Consider the following 18,010-nt stretch of genomic DNA (forward strand, 5'->3'; position numbering starts at 1 on the left):
CGATATTTTTTATGTGAACGTATCTAATACAATTGGATAGAATAATATAAAGAAAAAGAATGAACTGAAGAGTCTTGTCGTTTTATCAACGGCTCTTTATCTCCATGCTTACCGTCATTCAATTCGATATAAACAATAAATATTAACTATTACGAAGTTATATATAAATGTATTAGATCAATGTTGTGAACAGTCATGGTTTTATCATGGCTACTATATATAATACATACATCGAAAATCTCTAGAACGTGTACATCTGCACAGACATATATATATATATATATATATATATATATATATATGTATGTATAGATACGTAGGTACGTACGTTTTCTCGGCTTTCCGCGAGATACAGACGTGTCAAACGAAAACGTCAAACGGCACACACCATTCGCTTGAAAAACTGACATCGATAATAACGAAAGCCAGAAGCAGATAAAACAACCGCACATATTCATCTCTGTTCCATGTTCGACTTATCTACAACGTTTGACGGTGATTCATCGACTTGGCGATTTTTCTACTTTTTCAAATCACTCGTTTCTATTTTGTTCCTACGTTTTTTTTCAAACCTTCATCAATCCTAAAAGCAAAATGTTGTCGATTAAACGATTGAGTGCGAGTTGAAACCTGTACGTTTTATAATAATCTCTAATATTTATTTATCGAAGTTGACCGAATCGATTGGAAAACTGGGAGAATTTTTACAAAATTGGCATGAACAATTAGTGAAATAAAGGGACACATTTCGAAGGGACATATTTCGAAGGGACATATTTTGAAGGGACACATTCGAAACAAACTATTTCGAATTAGCGAAGTCGTGTGTTTTGTAATAACGAATTTATTTATATATAGGTACATACACACTCGAAGATACACGTGAAATAAAATATATACCTATATATAAAAAGCTATAATAAATATCAGATATAAATTTTGCAACAGGAACTAATGGAAGAAAAATAAAAAAAAAATTTCGATCTTTCTCTCTCTCTCTCTCTCTCTCTCTCTCACTCTCAGATACATTTCGAATATCATCATAATGATCGATTTTATTTTATACCCAATGTCAGTAAATACATATTTATTAATATTGCGTATATATTTATATTTTTATTCTTCAAACTTAGCAAATTTTTGAATTCGCATATAAAATTGAACTGGGAAAAAGAATAGATACACCTTACGTGTGCAATCGAATAATGGAAATAGCATTAATATATAAAAACAAGTATGATATAATAAAAAATAAATATACCTTCTGGAAATTATTCATTTTCAGATACATACATATATATATATATATATATATATATATATATAATTTAAATAAACAAGTATTTATTTTCGTCTTCTTGTGAAACTTTTATCTAATTACATAGACAATTCAAATGAATTCTATATAATCAAAAGAAATAGAAACCGTAATTTTTAAATAAGATCGAGTTGAAAGAACTGAAAAATTCGTGATATCAACCAATTTAATATACTTTGTCAGGAAAAAGCGATCGATTTCGTATAGTCCGGCAAAAGGACCAAAGCGATTACTTGACTCGACTCTTTCTTGACAATTTGTTGAAAAGACGGTAGGGATCGCATGGACGGAACATACACATGTTCCCTATCCCTTTTCTCCATTCCTTCGAGCGAGAGCATCTCTTCGAGATGTAATTGCTCGGTGGCATGATATCTTTGATACGCTACTCCATCTCTGAAGGTTTAATGTTATTCGAAATTCATTCCCGTAAGGTTTACTAACGGTAAGCACGTCATTCGGTGTCTCGCGGCAGAGATCGTACATTCAAACGTACCTAAGCTGTAGGTAGGTAGGTAGGTAGGTAGGTAGGTGGGTAGGTAGGTAGTTAGGTAGGTAACTAGGTAAGTACAACATGGATAGCTAGAAGAGCTAAAGGAGCTTGAAAGCACGATGTTCTTGTAGACTGTTGCAAAGAACAGCTTGTATTCAGGTACATACTACATAGAAACTGGGATATATCGTCGTTATTTAAGATCACCCGCTATAGCTATAAGAGATGCAGTGAGGATGTCGCCGAGAGCTTTTGAATTTAACGTGTTTGCTATTTTACACGCTAGTTATACATTTCATGTATAGTAAATCGTGTTTTCGGCTTTATATAATCTTAAGGTAATTACGATTGTAAAAGATAGTCGACGATGTTAATTTCCTATCGGTAAAGAAAAATTAAACTTAAAAGTAGACGTAGAATAGAATTATATATGTGTACGTATGTATGTATGTGTGTATTTATATATGTATATATTATATATATATGTTATGTATGTATGTATAAATATATCAAAGCGTTTTCCCTTTGGATTACGTTCTCGAAAGAGTTGTTTGAAAAGAGAGTGTTAAAGAGATGTACTTTCCTGATTGGTCGGTGGGAAACTGTCAATTGCAAAATCGTCCAACGATAAGTAACTACAGCACTGACTACTGATTTTACGAGACTCTCAATCTCTTTCTGTTATCGACGGCTCATAAATTTCGGCTTTGCGAACTCCATCCGGTAGAACTTTATAATGCGTGCCCGATGAAAAGGCGAAATCGATCAAGGAAAATAGGTTATAATGGACGATCCAAGTGTGATTCCTGGCGCGATCATAGAGAAAGCACTTTGGTGCTTTCGTTTCAGCAAACTCATTGTAATTAATGATTTCGATTCGAGCGATTAGAAGCATTAAACTCTTCGGAATAACTTAAACTCGATAAAAATGTCGTCTTGTGAATTTCTACGAAGAACAATAATGTCATATTTGAGTTATTCGCTCTTATAATATATGTATTATGTCGCAAATTTCCACATAGGAAAATTACGAAAGTTTCGGTATTAACATCCTCCTAGACGGTTCTTACGACGTTCGAATAACAGACGGTTTTGTATATACGTAACGAGAGTTATAAACAAGATGAATGTTGTTTGTTGTAGTACAAAAAAAACTAGAAATTGGAAACTTGTTTCTCAATGATAGCAGATGAGATATTATTTAGATCAAATCAAAGTGAATGTTCTATCTGAATGTATCTACATTATGGTTAAAAGTTTTATCGATTTGAAGTATTACTTTTAGAAAATAAGAATCATGATCATAGGAAAGTTAAATAAAGAGGAAAAGGTGAAAGAACAATGTAAATAAATCCAGGAAGGACAAGTCGATTATATCGGCTAGTCTTCTGAATAAATCGATGGCTATGAGCAGAGACTTATTTGTTTTCCAATTTCTATCTTCTAACGTTGGCGCATGTGTATGTCTATATACTATGTATATACATACGCGTACATACGTTTTACAGCATAGATAGAAAGAAGATCGTATTCCGTGCGTCTTCCTTGCGGCAATATCTTCGAATTGTTTCAGACATTACGTTTTCTCTTTCAACGTGGCATTTCGAGACATCGAGGAAAAGCCACGTTGTATTGGTTGCTCTCCATCTTGTTTTCCCTGATAAATAGCTAAACTAACATCTCTATTCTTTTCTCTTTTCTTCCCTTTTTCTTTTTTCTTCTTTTTGTTTCTTTCTTATCCTTCTTCTTTATCAGAACGATGTAATACGTGAATCGTTTTTGTATATTCGTGACGTAACCTATTTTTAATCTGGGTAAGAAAAAACGATAATTAGTCTTAGGTCGAAATAAATATTATACATAAAAACAAAAATCGTAGGAAAGCGTGCTCTTAAAAGTAAAGAAAAATAAACGTAGTATTTTATCTGATATCGTATTTGAAAATAGAAGTATTCGATTAAAAGATCGATAATGATAAATTCGTTGGACAAGTATAATGTGTAGATTATTTTCTTCAATAATATTTATAATCTAGGTTGATAGTAAAATGATCGAATTTAGTATAAAAATGAAAAATGCATTAAATGACTTGTTTATTTAGTTAAACCATTCCGTTTTTTTATTCTGCAGATTATGAAATGAATGATTAATATTACGGTTAGTGAGCAATGAACGTTAATTCTGTTTATATCTGCTTAAAGATTAGGGGAGACAGAGACTGAGAACAAGATCGAGGAAGAGGGAAATGGAGTCCGTGTGATCATTAGCCGTTCTCTGAAGCCAATCGGGTACCGTAAACAAGCTATTTACTTAGCTTTCCACCCTGATTACGTATCACGTACGGTGATGTAACGTTTGCAGAAAATCTCTTTATAGAAATCGCACTCCGAGTCAACCAGTGTTCCGTAATCTTTTTACGCGCCGTTTAATCTTGTCCCTCATCAACTCCGATCTCCTACTATATAACGATGAAAGAAATTCTTCGATTTCGCCCATACTGTTAATTTTTCCTTTCGATCGATCGGTGAAAATGAAATATCAATGTTTATACTTTCTCGAACTTTAATTAGATAAATAACAGTGATAACTCGTTCGAAAGATTATTTTCTAAAATTCCGTAGACTTTACTCCTTAAATCCTTAAAGATAATTGAATTTCTCGACGCGACATGACACAAGTGTTATTCGTTTTGATGGTAAACATGTGGCGGTTATAAAACTTGAGAGAATTGCGTGGTACGTTCGAAATCGCGACAATGAACGACTTCACGTGACCAATTTACCGTACAGGAAAATGATCGCCGCAACGAGCACTTGGTTATCTTCCGTAATAGGGAGGTACCTCGACAACTTGATATCGCATTCGTGGATGTGCATCCACTAGTACCGTTTCTAAATTGACCGGAAGCGTATCTCCGTGGAACCGAGTGTACGTGACAGCATTGAAAGGGGTCTCGTATTAGATGTCTTGTATAACATACAATGAGAAAATCCTTGTCTACGATACTGATCCAAGTACTACACGTTTCAATACAGATGAATAATCATTGTCTATCGTTTCTAACGATCGATGAACATTTACCGATTAGAAATGTAGATCCTTCGTACTTCAGTTTTATGAATCTGAAAGATCTTTGGTTTTCAACATCAATAAAACCCGTTATTCGTGGTTTCGTTGAAATCGTTAACGAGGCTCTTTTTTTGTCGAACCTCAAAAGATCCCAACATCCTTTATCTTCTTTATCGAGTCACATTAAATGTCGCAAAAAGAAAGTTAACAAAAGGTAGATCAGAGCAATCGCGGTGCCTTGATATTAATTCAATTCAATGTCCTGAATAGCCGGCCTCTTTAATCCACTTCACCCTCCATTTCCAATTAGGTAAAATCTCCTTCAGGGATTGCGGCCCGCCGATGCTTGAAAATCGAATGTTACTCAGAATCACTTAGGCTGAGAGTAGTGTAATGGCGAAAGAGTTTTTCTCTCCTTTTCTTTTACTTTCTCACTCTTAATTTATGGTAATTGTGCTAAACAAATTAGAATATATTTCTGATAATGAAGTTGAGAACAAAATCATTTATTTGATCGGTGCAGTTAATAACTCATTTTTCACGAACATAAACACCAAGGTACGTTCTATCATCTTCCAATAGTTTAAGGAGATCTCTTCTAGAACGTAATTTCTTGTCTGATATGTCTTGGCAAAGATTCGACTTTGGGGCTCTCTGAAAATCTCGAAAGAATTTTAGAAAGTTGTTGAAATGTATTACATTTTATTCCAAGGTCAATACCATTAACGGAAGAAACGTTTCAAGGAAAAAGAGAAACTACGACACTGGCAAAGGATTCAGAACTGTAATTCGAGTCGGCTCTCGTTTCCCTTCCTTCGATAGAGAGCGAGAGCTTGGATCAATCTGTCGTTGATGTCTTGGGTCACGAATCGGCGTCGAGTACCGTGGACATCCAGTTCGGATATCGGCAATCAATAACGAAATAGAGAGAACCGCTTGTCATCCAAGTCTGGACCATTCTCGTGAACGAAGCTCACAATGGTCGATACATATCGCAATGCGGAGTCCGAATCCTAAATCCTGTGGTCGTCCAAGTCGATGATCACAACCGGCTTTGAAAATGTCCGACGTTTAACAACCGACACTCTCGATACGTGTATGTCCATAATACGTAATCTGTTATCTAAAGCTTTGAAAGCCATACTTACTCACATATCAAGCTACGAATGATTACTCATGATACAAAACTAGTATATCTTTGGGGGACATGTATTACTTTATTCTCTGTGTATATATATATATATATATATTTAAGTATGTTAAGTATGCGTACTTTATACAATATGTAAACAAAAGGTGATCTCTATTAAATATTTTCGTTTGCAGGTACTTTTGCTCGCGATAAAAAATTTGTAGAAAGTGTCACGGGGAATCATAACATCAGTGGTGCTCCGAGCTTCGATTTGAATGTTCAACGGAACGTGACAACAGCTGTAGGACAAACGGCCTTTCTTCATTGTCGAGTACATCACATGGGCGACAAGGAGGTAAAAGACTTCAATTTTGACTTCTTTTTTATTTTCTTCGCCTATTAATTATCCGATACTCAAGTTGCTTTGAAGGTACAGTTAAAGGCCGCGGTTTTCAGATCCTTTTCCTTTGTACGTAATTTCTTAATAGCGTTTACCTCAAAAAACTTTGACGGCTCTAACGAGAGGTGAAGGCTTCGTGGTGTTCGCGTCACTGCATCGTTGTCTCGCGGTTTTTAGGTTAGATTCGTTAATAGAATATGCATGCGGCTTAGTTAAAGAGTTAAACGGACTTAAATCTACGATGAATTCTGCCAGGAACAAGTTTCTTAATCTTTTTTGCCATCCAGTTTTATGCATGAAACAGAAATTTTCAATCACAAGTTTGTACCGTCGCCTCGTACTCTTCTTGGCTCGAATACTCGAAGAATAATAATGAAATATCAACTGCGAGTACCGTTAGAGGATGCGACGACAAAATCAGTATTCCAATGGGAACCCGTATAATACACACACATACACACACACACACACACATAAACACACGCATATAAATAGCGAAGCGTGAGAAACGGAGCATTGAAATGTCTCTTCTGGATTCGAGGATGCGGAAAAACGCGTGCGACTAAATTTAAATAGTTTCGAATGGCAAATTCTAGCAGAGAAGAACATATGTATGTATCTTCCTCTTAAGAAGATTTTCTTAACTCCGACGAGTTGTCAGATTCTTCGATACTTTATATTGATATATAATATATATATATATATATATATATATATATATATATGTAAAGGATATATATATATAAGATATTGTTATAAGGGAGAACATTGTCAGGTATGACTTATCCGGTAGTAAATTTAAATAATTTCGTTAATAGACCGTGATGTTTGAAAAATCGTTCGGAAAATCGTACTCGTTTTTTCGCCACTTTTCATTTTTCTTTTTTTTTTCGTCGAATAAAAACGCGTTCACAGCAGACGTAATTGTTCCGATAACCTCGTTTGCCCAATAAAAGTTGAATAATTCGTGTCTCCGGGTTTTTGAAGTTTTCGGATATCAAAGAAACGTTCCCCGTTTTAATAGGATTTACGCAAGTGTTGATATTTTTGAATCATCGTAACGTAATTATTTTATGAATTCTTAGGAACAATATAATTAGATATTAATGGATAAATATGTCGAGAACAAATGGATAAATTGTTTATCGTTAAAAGTAAACGCAGCAAATATTCAATCACGTCGACTTAATAAATTACCAATAGTTCGAGCGTGTTTTCGTTTCGATAATCACCAGCTCGATTTGCTGCCATAGCCGGGATTTCTACAAATCGAGAACGCAATATTCGAGGAATCGATTAGCCAACCCGTTATAATGTTCTGAATGAGATTTCAACGGACTTTTCGCGAAAAGGGATTTGCGATATCAACAAGTTCGTATTGAAAGTTCGTTATAATAATCGATAGATACAAATTCTATATAGAATTGATGAGAAATATGGGAATTTAAAGGGCAGGAGAATTTCGATTTACGATTGAACGTAATTTATTTCTGGAAATATAATTTTTCATAATAATCCACTAAAAGATTATTTATATATTATATATTTTCATTGAATTTCGAAGATATCTATTTCATATTTCTACTGATTTTTTGTTTTTTCTTGCTAACTTTATAAATTATATAAACAACTAATTTTTTTGGACTATATCTAGAGATTTGCGAAAATATGTACTAATTCATTGTTTATAAAAAATTAGTTAACTTCACGAAGTTTTATTTCAAATTGCCAGTGTACGAATACTTTCTACACTTATTTTATATATATATATACATGCTTGTATGTTTTAACTAAATTACAAACGTTATGACGTAAAAAGTTCGTTTTCTATCGTTAAATTACATGATTTTCCTGTAACATCGAGTCAGGCTGGCACGGAAAAGTACTTTAGAAGCGTTCCGGAAAAGAAGTCCCGGTTTAAATCACAAAAGTTCATGTCCAATTCCTGTGTGTGATTTCTTTACCGGCATTATTCAACGACAACCGAATTTTAATAAATTATAAGAAAGATTGTAGTCCGCTTTTTCTTGCGGTATACTTTTTTATAACCCACTTTATTACATATCAATGTTTTTTCAATGTTTGATTCAATAAATATTCGAAAAAAGAATTACTTTTCTCGTTTGAGAGTTAAAGTTTGTATAAATCTTATGATTCTCCATTTGATATGACATTGGTAAATTTTTCACTAACAAAGACTAATTAATATTGTTTATCGTTCTTGAAACATTCATTTGACGTAAATCATTCGTTCTATTCGTTATTTCATAGTTTCAACACGAACAAAAATCCAAAATGCTCGATTAAATGATATCGATGCCTGAATAGTTATCCTTTCTTCTTAACCGGATAGCAAAGATTTGAATATAACCGCAAAGTACTTACTTTACTTTGGTTTTATCTTACAACGATCATTTGGAATCCGTAACGAATCTGTTGACTTTGAAAAGTCAACAGACTTTGTAAAATCGTTTAGATTGGCCGATAAAATCGTACTAAATAAATTCTCTATTTCTTGTTATTCTTTTTTTTCTTTCTTTCTTCGAATCTTCGTCCGGAACATGAAATCAACTGATATTAGCATTTATTTGTGGATTCGAGATTCTAGGAACGTTTAATTTTAATCGAATTTCTTTTCACTAGTTCATGCCTGACTTTAAGCTTCGTGCCATTCATATTTCGGAAGACGTATGCTCGCCGCAGTTAGCCACTCGTGCAACTTGTAGCAGGCTATTAAGGCTCCAAGAAATATGGAGCCCCAACGGTGGCCTTTTAGGCGAACCTTTTACTTTCCCACGTCGGATAAAACTTTTTTTCTTCTTCTTCTTCAGGCTGCAGTACGGAAACTATAGAAAGATAGATAGACAGATAGATAGATAGATAGATAGAGAGAGAGAGAGAGAGAGAGAGAGAGAGAGAAAGAGAAAGAAAGATTCTATGGAGGTATTCTTTTCGACCTTATCTCGACTTTCCTTTATCCTACTCTGCTTCTTTCTCTTTTTCTTTTTTACCGAATCGCCTATTACAAGTCTCCCAGTGAAAAAACGTTGCACCGTATAAACGTTCTTGATAAAAGAAAAGAAAGATAAGAGAGAGAGAGAGAGGGAAAGAGGAAGAGAGAGAGAGAGAAGAAAAATTCATAGTGGTCGAGTAATCTTAAAATGTGAACAAAGTTTTTATGAAAAATTTCTCATAAAATGTCCATCGGACCGTTAAAACTATCTGAAGTCTTTATCGCTTCTCTACCTTACATATTGTAGAGTAAATTTCATCGTTAATGCTTGTTACATTCAAAAACACAGTTCTAATTTAAAGGTTGGTTCTACCTGTACCGCAGATAAATTGTCGTAAATTTTCCTACCAACCAGAAACAAAACGGAACGCTAAACGTTTTGAAGTGCGTCGTCCGGTTCGTATAATTACCGGTAGTAGAGCGCAGGTGCGACATTGTGGAAAATACGTGGGTGTGTGAGCGAGTGTGTTTCACGGGAACTAGATGAGATAAATTTATTACAAACGTGTTTTACAAATTGCTAACGAAAATAATTACTCATTAGAATAGTTTTTTCTTCTTTAGTTTCATTTCATTGTTTTATTTGTTATCTTTACGATGAAGTACCGACTCGACGATTATATTCTTATTCGATGCTTCCCCCTATCTTCGTTTCTATTTGTATATCTATCTTTGTTCTTCTTTTTTTTCTTTTTTGTTTTCGTACGGAAAGGAGCGCGTAATTATGAAAAGAGCGAGGAGGAAAAATAGGGTAACATTCTTGTGGTCAGCCGCAAATAAAGTTTCGCTGGAAATGCAGTTGAGAAATACAGAATGCGTTCCGATTTAGCATGGTGGTCGTTTAAAATCCAATTTGGAATAAAGTATTTGTGAGAATTATATAAATGTGTGTGTGTCTATAGATTGGTGAAACGAACGATCTACGATCTCGGCAGATTTAATTGAATATTTCGAATTTCAGATCGACCTTTGATAATCGCGATTCAATCGTGCATTCGGTAACGATTCTCTTGTTTTCCTCTCTCTCTCTCTCTCTCTCTCTCTCTCTCTATTCTTCTTCTTTAGTTTCTCATCTCACTTCCTCTCTATGCACCGAGAATAAATTATATTCCGATATGAAAAAAGCCAGGAGGAAGACCAGTCGAGTTTAATCCGCGCAATTGCCTTCCCGATCCCACGCCATTTTGCCCGTTCGCTCGCCGGCCGTTTTCCAATTTCGTTCTCTTTTTCTTTTTATACTTATTTATTTCAGCCGTTTATAGCATCGTAATTTGTGCTACAAAAGGCGAACGTTGCGGGATGCAACGCAAGAGGAGCAACTCTGAACGGCACTGTAAACTTTGTTGCTGAGAAAAAAGTAGGATGGGCAAAGTGGAGCGAAAATGAAAAGTACCAGAGGTGGAGGTGCTGGTGTAAGAATAAATAATATCGATCGGATAGTAAATCGATCGGAACGATGTAGAACCTACAAAAAGAAAGAAAGACAGAAAGAGAGAGAGAGAGAGAGAGAGAGAGAGAGAGAGAGAGAAACTCGTTTGAAAGTTACATATTCGTTATATGTCTTTTTGCGATTATTTGCTTTCTTTTTTATAAATATAATACATATAGGTACTTATATATATAAGTATATATATAGGTACGTTTATATATAGTTATATATAAGTATGTATTCGTTTAATAGTTTTGTGTTATCATTTTTCTTATAATTTAGTGATAGCCGAAGCAATGAAACGAGCTTTATTTACGTCGTTAGTTTAATAACAGACGATAATAATCCATTGATCGATTCATAAAAATACTAATTAATCATTAGACTATAGTTCTATAGTCATATTGGTTACTTTAGGTACTGTTTACAGAGAGTACATATCTTCCAATGGTACATACATTGTGCATCCAGGTGTAGTTTGAAAAGCATGTAGGTCAAGCTAACAATGCCCATCGTGCACACACAAGAGGAACCCGAGTGTTGTTGCTTTATAGCTAGACCAGTGACATCGGTTTTTTAAAATATTGCTCCTTGTAGAGCGGCTGATTGCGCTACCATCCTACGTTTCTTAACAACAAAAATGTCGTGGATTTACGGTAGAACGGTTTGCGTGTTAAATCTAGTGTAATTAAAATGAAAAAAATATAAAGATAAATACACACACATACACATACGAGAGAGAGAGAGAGAGAGAGAGAGAGAGGAGAAAAATCGAAGATCGATAATTTTATAAGAACAAAATCTGTTGTTATTACTTCAATTGTATTTCAAATTTCGTATGGAATATCTGTCTCTTTCTTTCTCTTTCTTTTCTCTCTCTCTCTCTCTCTCTCTCAAACGATGATAAATTTTATTTATTGAATAAACGAAAAAAAAGAAAAAAGAAATAGAAAAAAAAAACAGTATCAAGGTTCCTTCGTTCATGGACAATTAAGTGATACAAGCGGGAGGTTAACGAGGCACGATCGCGGCCTAAAAAATGATTTATGCGAGGGACACAAGTTTTTAAGTTTCCCAACTTATAAATAAAAATGAGGAGAATAAGCTAGAAAGGGTGATTGTTCATTCACGCCAACGTTACACACCGGTGAACACGATTCATCGTGACGTATTGAAAGTGTGGATATTTAAACAAAGAAACGTGCGGGTTATGTTAAAATATTTTTCTTCGGGAAAAGCTTCTTGCTGGCGTTATTCCAATGTGGAATGTAAGTTAACAAAATGGGTCGCTAGTGAGTCGTTCGAATGGATCAAAATTTTTGCTTTTGCTTATTTTTACATTTCTTCTTATTCTTCTTTCTTTTCTTTTCTTTTCTTGTTTTTTTCTTTTTCGTTATTTCTCCTTTCCTACTTCGGAAGCAGTGACTGTTACTTTCAAACGTTTATTCCAACAAAAAAGCTACTCTCCGAACGAATCTCCCATGTATGCATTATTTTTATATATCAGGGTTATACATGATTATTTCATATCGACGAAAAATCGCTAAAAAAAAAAAAAAATAAATAAAAACAAGAATAAAGAAAGAAAAAAAAAAAATAAAAAGTTCCATTTCCGTGTATAATATTTCTACATCATACATAATATAATGTGTGTATACTGTATGTCCAATCCGATTATTGATTCATGTCCAGTGATATTCGGTCGGAAACTGGACACGGTCTTCATACTTTTTACATGAACGCGTTGTAAAATGTATTCGAGAGTATAAAGAATATAGGAAAGATATAAATTTCTTAAAATGGTCTTTATGCTATATCGATATTTTTTCAAATATAAAAAAAAAAGAACACGTTAGAACTAAACGTTGTAACGTCGAATAAATTTAATAATAATAAAATAAATAATAAAAAAAAAATTCGAAGAGATATTCTTTTGAATGAAATAAAAATGACAAATAGAAGGACAAAAACATAAAAGTGCATTTTATTTAAATCTAAACGAGAAATACAAAGAAGCAGCCTGTCAAATTGATCTTCCCTATCCTTTCTTTCCCTTTTCTTCGATCTCCTCCTTTATAACTCGACTTCCTCTTTCCCCATTCTCTCTCTCCTTTTCTTTCGCTTTAGCGAGCGTGACTTCTGGCTTAAATCGATAAATACGAGACAATCGTGAGGTGACATTGATCTGTTTATCACGAAGTACAAAGTAGTACGATGCGAGGCGAGCGAAAATATGCGAGTTGCGCTTTCTTTTCAACGACGTCATGTCTCGATATTAAGCTTTGTCCATCTCTCTTCATCCTCATCCTGACTTCTGCTCTCTCTCTCTCTTTCTTTTTCTCTCTCTCTTTTGTTTCTCTCTTTTTCTTTTTCTTTCCAATTTCGATGTGAATAATCGATCCTTTCAAATTCCTTATCTACATATCATGTGGGAACAAACAAAAGATTAAAGTAAGCGACCGAAGCTTCCCACCGACTTTGTTATACTTTTACAGCTACTACTCTGTGATCATTCTCGAGGGACGATGAATCTTTTTTATCCTCTTTTAACAACTCAAGATCTATATAGCGCATTCGTTAATTGCAAGCCTCATAGGTAAAAGTTCACTGATAGAAGAAGTGAGAGAAGAGAAAGAGAAAGAGAGAGAGAGAGAGAGAGAATCTTGTTTCGAACTCGATAGATTATTTACAACATAATTGTTACAAGCTAAGGGAATTGAGTTTCAGCTGAGGGACCTGGTCAAATGTTGATCTTTACTATCTACTTACTAACTGACTGAGTGACTTACTTATTTACTTACTTAACTACTTACTTACTTATGTACTTACTTACTTACGAATGGACGTAGACATAGGCGAAAAAAGTGACACGACTCAATAGCGGGGATAACGAATAAACGAATGTCGAGTGTTAATGACAGTCTATAAGATTATCTAGGATTTATAGATGAGAAAAATTGACCGTTTTATCGAATGAGAGGTAGATGGTGCCTTTGAAACGACTTGTTGGATTATAACGTAATTCGATTCCTTTGCTATTCGTTGATTGAGAGAACTATCATAAATGATCTCTTAATTCTCTCTCTCTTCCTTTCTCTCTCTCTCTCTCTCTCTCTCTCTCTCTCTCTCTCTCTCTTTATCTATTTATGTATCCCTTACAACTCTTATGTTTTACCATTATTCAGTGATGTAAAAAGGAAAGTGAATAAAAAAAGAAAGAAAATTCGAAAACTTGAATACTTTTAGTGTATTTTATTTTTTGTTTTATTTATTCGAATGTACTAATGTCTCCTACTGGACAGGATAAATAAATACTTAAGTATTTAAGCTGACCAATTATGAATATCGCAATTTTTCGCGTAAAATACAAATAATTTTTTTTGAAACGTTAAAAGTTTACTGTTTTATAATATTTGATTCACTTTTTTTGTCTAGGTATTGTAAGTTTATTATTCTTGAAAAACATGATAATTATTTCAGTCTTCTTTCTATCTTACAAAATGCATTCCATATCCAATAATATTTTCTCGAATACTTGTAAAGTCGTTCTTTGTTTCATTTAGTTTCATATTTTCCTTTATTTCCTCTTTTTCGATCCTCCTTTCTTTCTCGGGTTTCCTCATCTCTTTGTGCACAGAACAATAACTCCTTTCTGCGAACGTTTGCATACCACGATTCAACTGTATTTTGTAAATAATAGTTATTATTTTCGAACAGAGATAAAGTGTAAGTGGCTTTAATAATAAATATTTTTTTTAACATTTTATTGTTTGGAATATTACTGTTTACTGTTTATATTGTTTGGGATCGATTATTGTAAAAAGAATTAGATATAAATAATATTTATATAGAAATAATATAACTCTTCACGTCGCAACATCTACAATCGATATACTTCAACAGTTAGCTGTTTTCTTATATATAAAATTTATAAATAATTTTTTATGAACGTATTTTTTCTTTTAAATCAAAACATTATGATTTTCTAAACGTTTGCACTATGATGAGATTATTGTTATTTTATATAAATAATTATTAAAAATAATTATTAGATGTAAAAGGTTAATGAAATAGTTATGCAAGGAATAATACTTTCGGTAAATAATTATAATTAGATATGTGACCAATGATTTTTAATTATATCTATTTATAAAATTGTATATAAAGTACGTGTTTTTTTTGTCCAACAAAACCGGAACTATAGTCGGTTACGTTTCGCAAAAATATGTACATAAATCGTCGGGGATTTGGTAGTTACCTTTCCTACCATTTTACCCCATTCCATTCGGTCCGTACTATTATCCACGGATTTGCGCAGGTCGCGACGAAACTTCACGTTCGAACTCGACTATCGTCAGGACCCAGGATGTTCGTACGCTTTGCACTTTCGGTTACGACCGATCGCAGTTGCCTCCCTTAGTTACATTTTCTTTCTTTCTTTCTTTCTTTCTTTCTTTCTTTCTATTTTTTTCGTTTTTTTTTTTTTTATATGCTTTTGATAAACTCTGTAAAAGGAACAGACAAAAATAGCTCTATTCACGTTTTTATGAAATATTCGAAAAGTTTCACGAGCGATATAAAAGGAAAAAGACTGCTATTCGTGTATTGTTTTTCTTCTTTTGATAGAAATGAAAAAAAAGACAAAGAGACAGAGGGAGAAGGAGAGAGAGAGAGAGAGAGAGAGAGAGGGAGAGAGAGAGATAGAGAAATAAATGGAGGTAAAGAAAGATAGCGAAACGAATGGAGACAAATTGTTTTTCTTTTTTGCAAAAAATTGAAAAAGTAGAAAATATAAAAGCTGGAAGTAATCGTCGTCGTATTTAAATAGCGAAATGAGCAAAATCGAGATTTATCGAAATCAATGAAATTTTAGGAATTTTTGATATAATGAATAGGAAAGGCGTATAAGGTTTAAAAGGTGGTTTGGAGTTCGGTGAAAGACGGTTCGAGAGCACGATCGAGAATAAAGCAAGAGAAGGTTTCTGAATGGAGTGTATGTACGAATGAAAGGCTTTATGAGGTTGGTAGGGCAAATCGAAGGTGAGTTGCACTGTGCAAGGTTGCACAAAGCGCGTATCAAGAGTAGAGAGGCAAGAGACCTTACGCGTACTATGATGAGTCAAAGGAGAAGTTTCGTTCATTTACCCCTTGACACGAAGAGTCTTTTTAGATAGCTGTATGTATAGTAGTATCAAATTCGTATAGTCATTAACATCGATTTTATCGCTTGAACCTTCAGGAAATATTAGATCTCTCCATAGTTTCTCACGAACAAGTTCAATTATTTCGATGTAGAGAGAGAGAAAGAGAGAGTGAGAGAGAGAGAGAGACTGAGAGAGAGAGAGAGAGAGAGAGAGAGAAAATCAATAAGCAAAATTCTTAGCGTTATATCTAATCATTTCCGAATCGAAATGATAAATTCACGATCACATATCGTTGGTTCATTGATAGTCTTTAAAGTGGTTAATATGAAATTTTTCGAAAGCATCTATTGGGACTAATGTAGTCGTGAATAATACTTAAAAATATACGTTGAAATATTTGCATAATTATTTGAACAAAAGGGTGCTCATAAATTCACGATGATTTATGAGAGCCGCGTCGTCATTTCCCCGTCGTCGTCGTCGCCGTCGTCGTCGTTCTCGTACTCATCGTTTTCATCGTTTTCGTCGTTCTAGTCATCCGGGTAGCAGCTAGGTAACGTATAACAACGAGGCAAAACATTGTGATAAATCATTATCATCGAGCATCTGCGTTGTGCTCCGTTCCGAGTCCGTGCGTGTTTTACGTGGAATCGCGATGCCCCGGTGGCATAGACAAAGAGAAGGGAGAGTTTGCAAACGAGCTATTTCGGCTCTCATTCGGGCGGTACAGCATCCATGAGGCCGTCGTATGAGCGAACGCACAAGTAGATTTGTCATGTTTACGTGAGCCCGGTGTACCGGGCTATGGATCAAAGCTATCGTCGCGTTGTCCACTATCGGCTCGTTCTTGGTCATTCTGCACGGAGACAACGTGTGCCAACGTTACCCCGGACAATCAATTGTGTGTTGCCTCTCCTGTAAAAGCTATTGTGGCGCCAGCTCTTGCAGAAAGTCAAACGACGATGTCCGAATCGCCGACTAACAATAAGTGTCCAAACGTGCTGATCTATGTAATTCTCTCTCTCTCTGTCTCCTTCTCTCTCTCTCTTATTGTTCGAATTAATGCATGCAATGAATAGATCAATTTGGGATCGAGCCAATTGATTTTATTCTTGTTTTATTGAAGGCCTATTATTCTTATAGATTTTTTTTCTTTTTTATTTGGATGTTTCATTAATACATACATTTTGTTTGATTCGTATCATCATAAATGGTATTTAAAAGTAACACTATTTAGCGTCGAGATTATGAATTTACGAATTTCCTTTATCCTGCTTACCCTCATTTTTTGTGTTGATAACAACGTATTGAACTTTTTAACGCGAACCATCGCAAGGATATTAATCACTGTCCGTACTTATTAGTGTGTTATGTTGGGGTTGTTTTCTCAGACCTTTTATCCATGTAAAAAGGGTCGATATGATTTATTAATTTGCCGATAGATACGTTAAATGGAAATATCAAAGGTGATAGAGAAAGAGAGAAATAATAATAAAGCAATGTTTATATTATTATTTGAGTACCGTCGACGAGATGTTTATTTGCTTGATGAAAGCTCGGATCCACGTTTTTCTCAGGTTGCTTCTGTTTCTATTAAAAATAGAGGATGCTGCAGGCATCAATATTATTGTACGAGTTCGAGATAGGGAAAAAAATTCATACCTCGTGGATGCTGCTATCCTTGATAAATTTAATACGAGGAGAAAGATCATAGATGCGTGTCGATGATTCTGGATGTCATGAATATTCGTTAGATTTATCGAGTTTTTTTCGATATGGTCGTATATTTTTTCTTTTTTTTCTTCTTTTTTCGACCGATTACAAAAGCGACGTTACGAGTATCTATATGTACGATCCTGTCGATATCTGCGTATATACCTATACATTCGTACTCACATTTACATACATATACATACACGCGCGTACACATACAAACACATACATACATATATCGTTTCGACAGGAAACGCGCTATTTCGCAAAGTCCTCGTGTAACAGCTGCTAAAGCTTCG

General features: G+C 34.3%; 1 protein-coding gene across 2 annotated transcripts in view; it reads left to right on the forward strand.

Annotated features, from left to right (window-relative positions):
* The window catches only part of dpr1 (defective proboscis extension response 1), a 298,154-nt gene that overhangs the window by 25,976 nt on the left and 254,168 nt on the right, over positions 1-18,010 (forward strand). For both annotated transcript variants that reach the window (XM_035873224.2, XM_085659744.1), the window contains exon 2: positions 6,207-6,367. In XM_035873224.2, the coding sequence (XP_035729117.1) occupies positions 6,207-6,367 (161 nt within the window). The remainder of the gene's footprint in view (positions 1-6,206; positions 6,368-18,010) is intronic.

This window comes from Vespa mandarinia, chromosome 10 (genome assembly GCF_050613455.1).
Source record: "Vespa mandarinia isolate Hongniang chromosome 10, ASM5061345v1, whole genome shotgun sequence".
Lineage (NCBI taxonomy): Eukaryota > Metazoa > Arthropoda > Insecta > Hymenoptera > Vespidae > Vespa > Vespa mandarinia.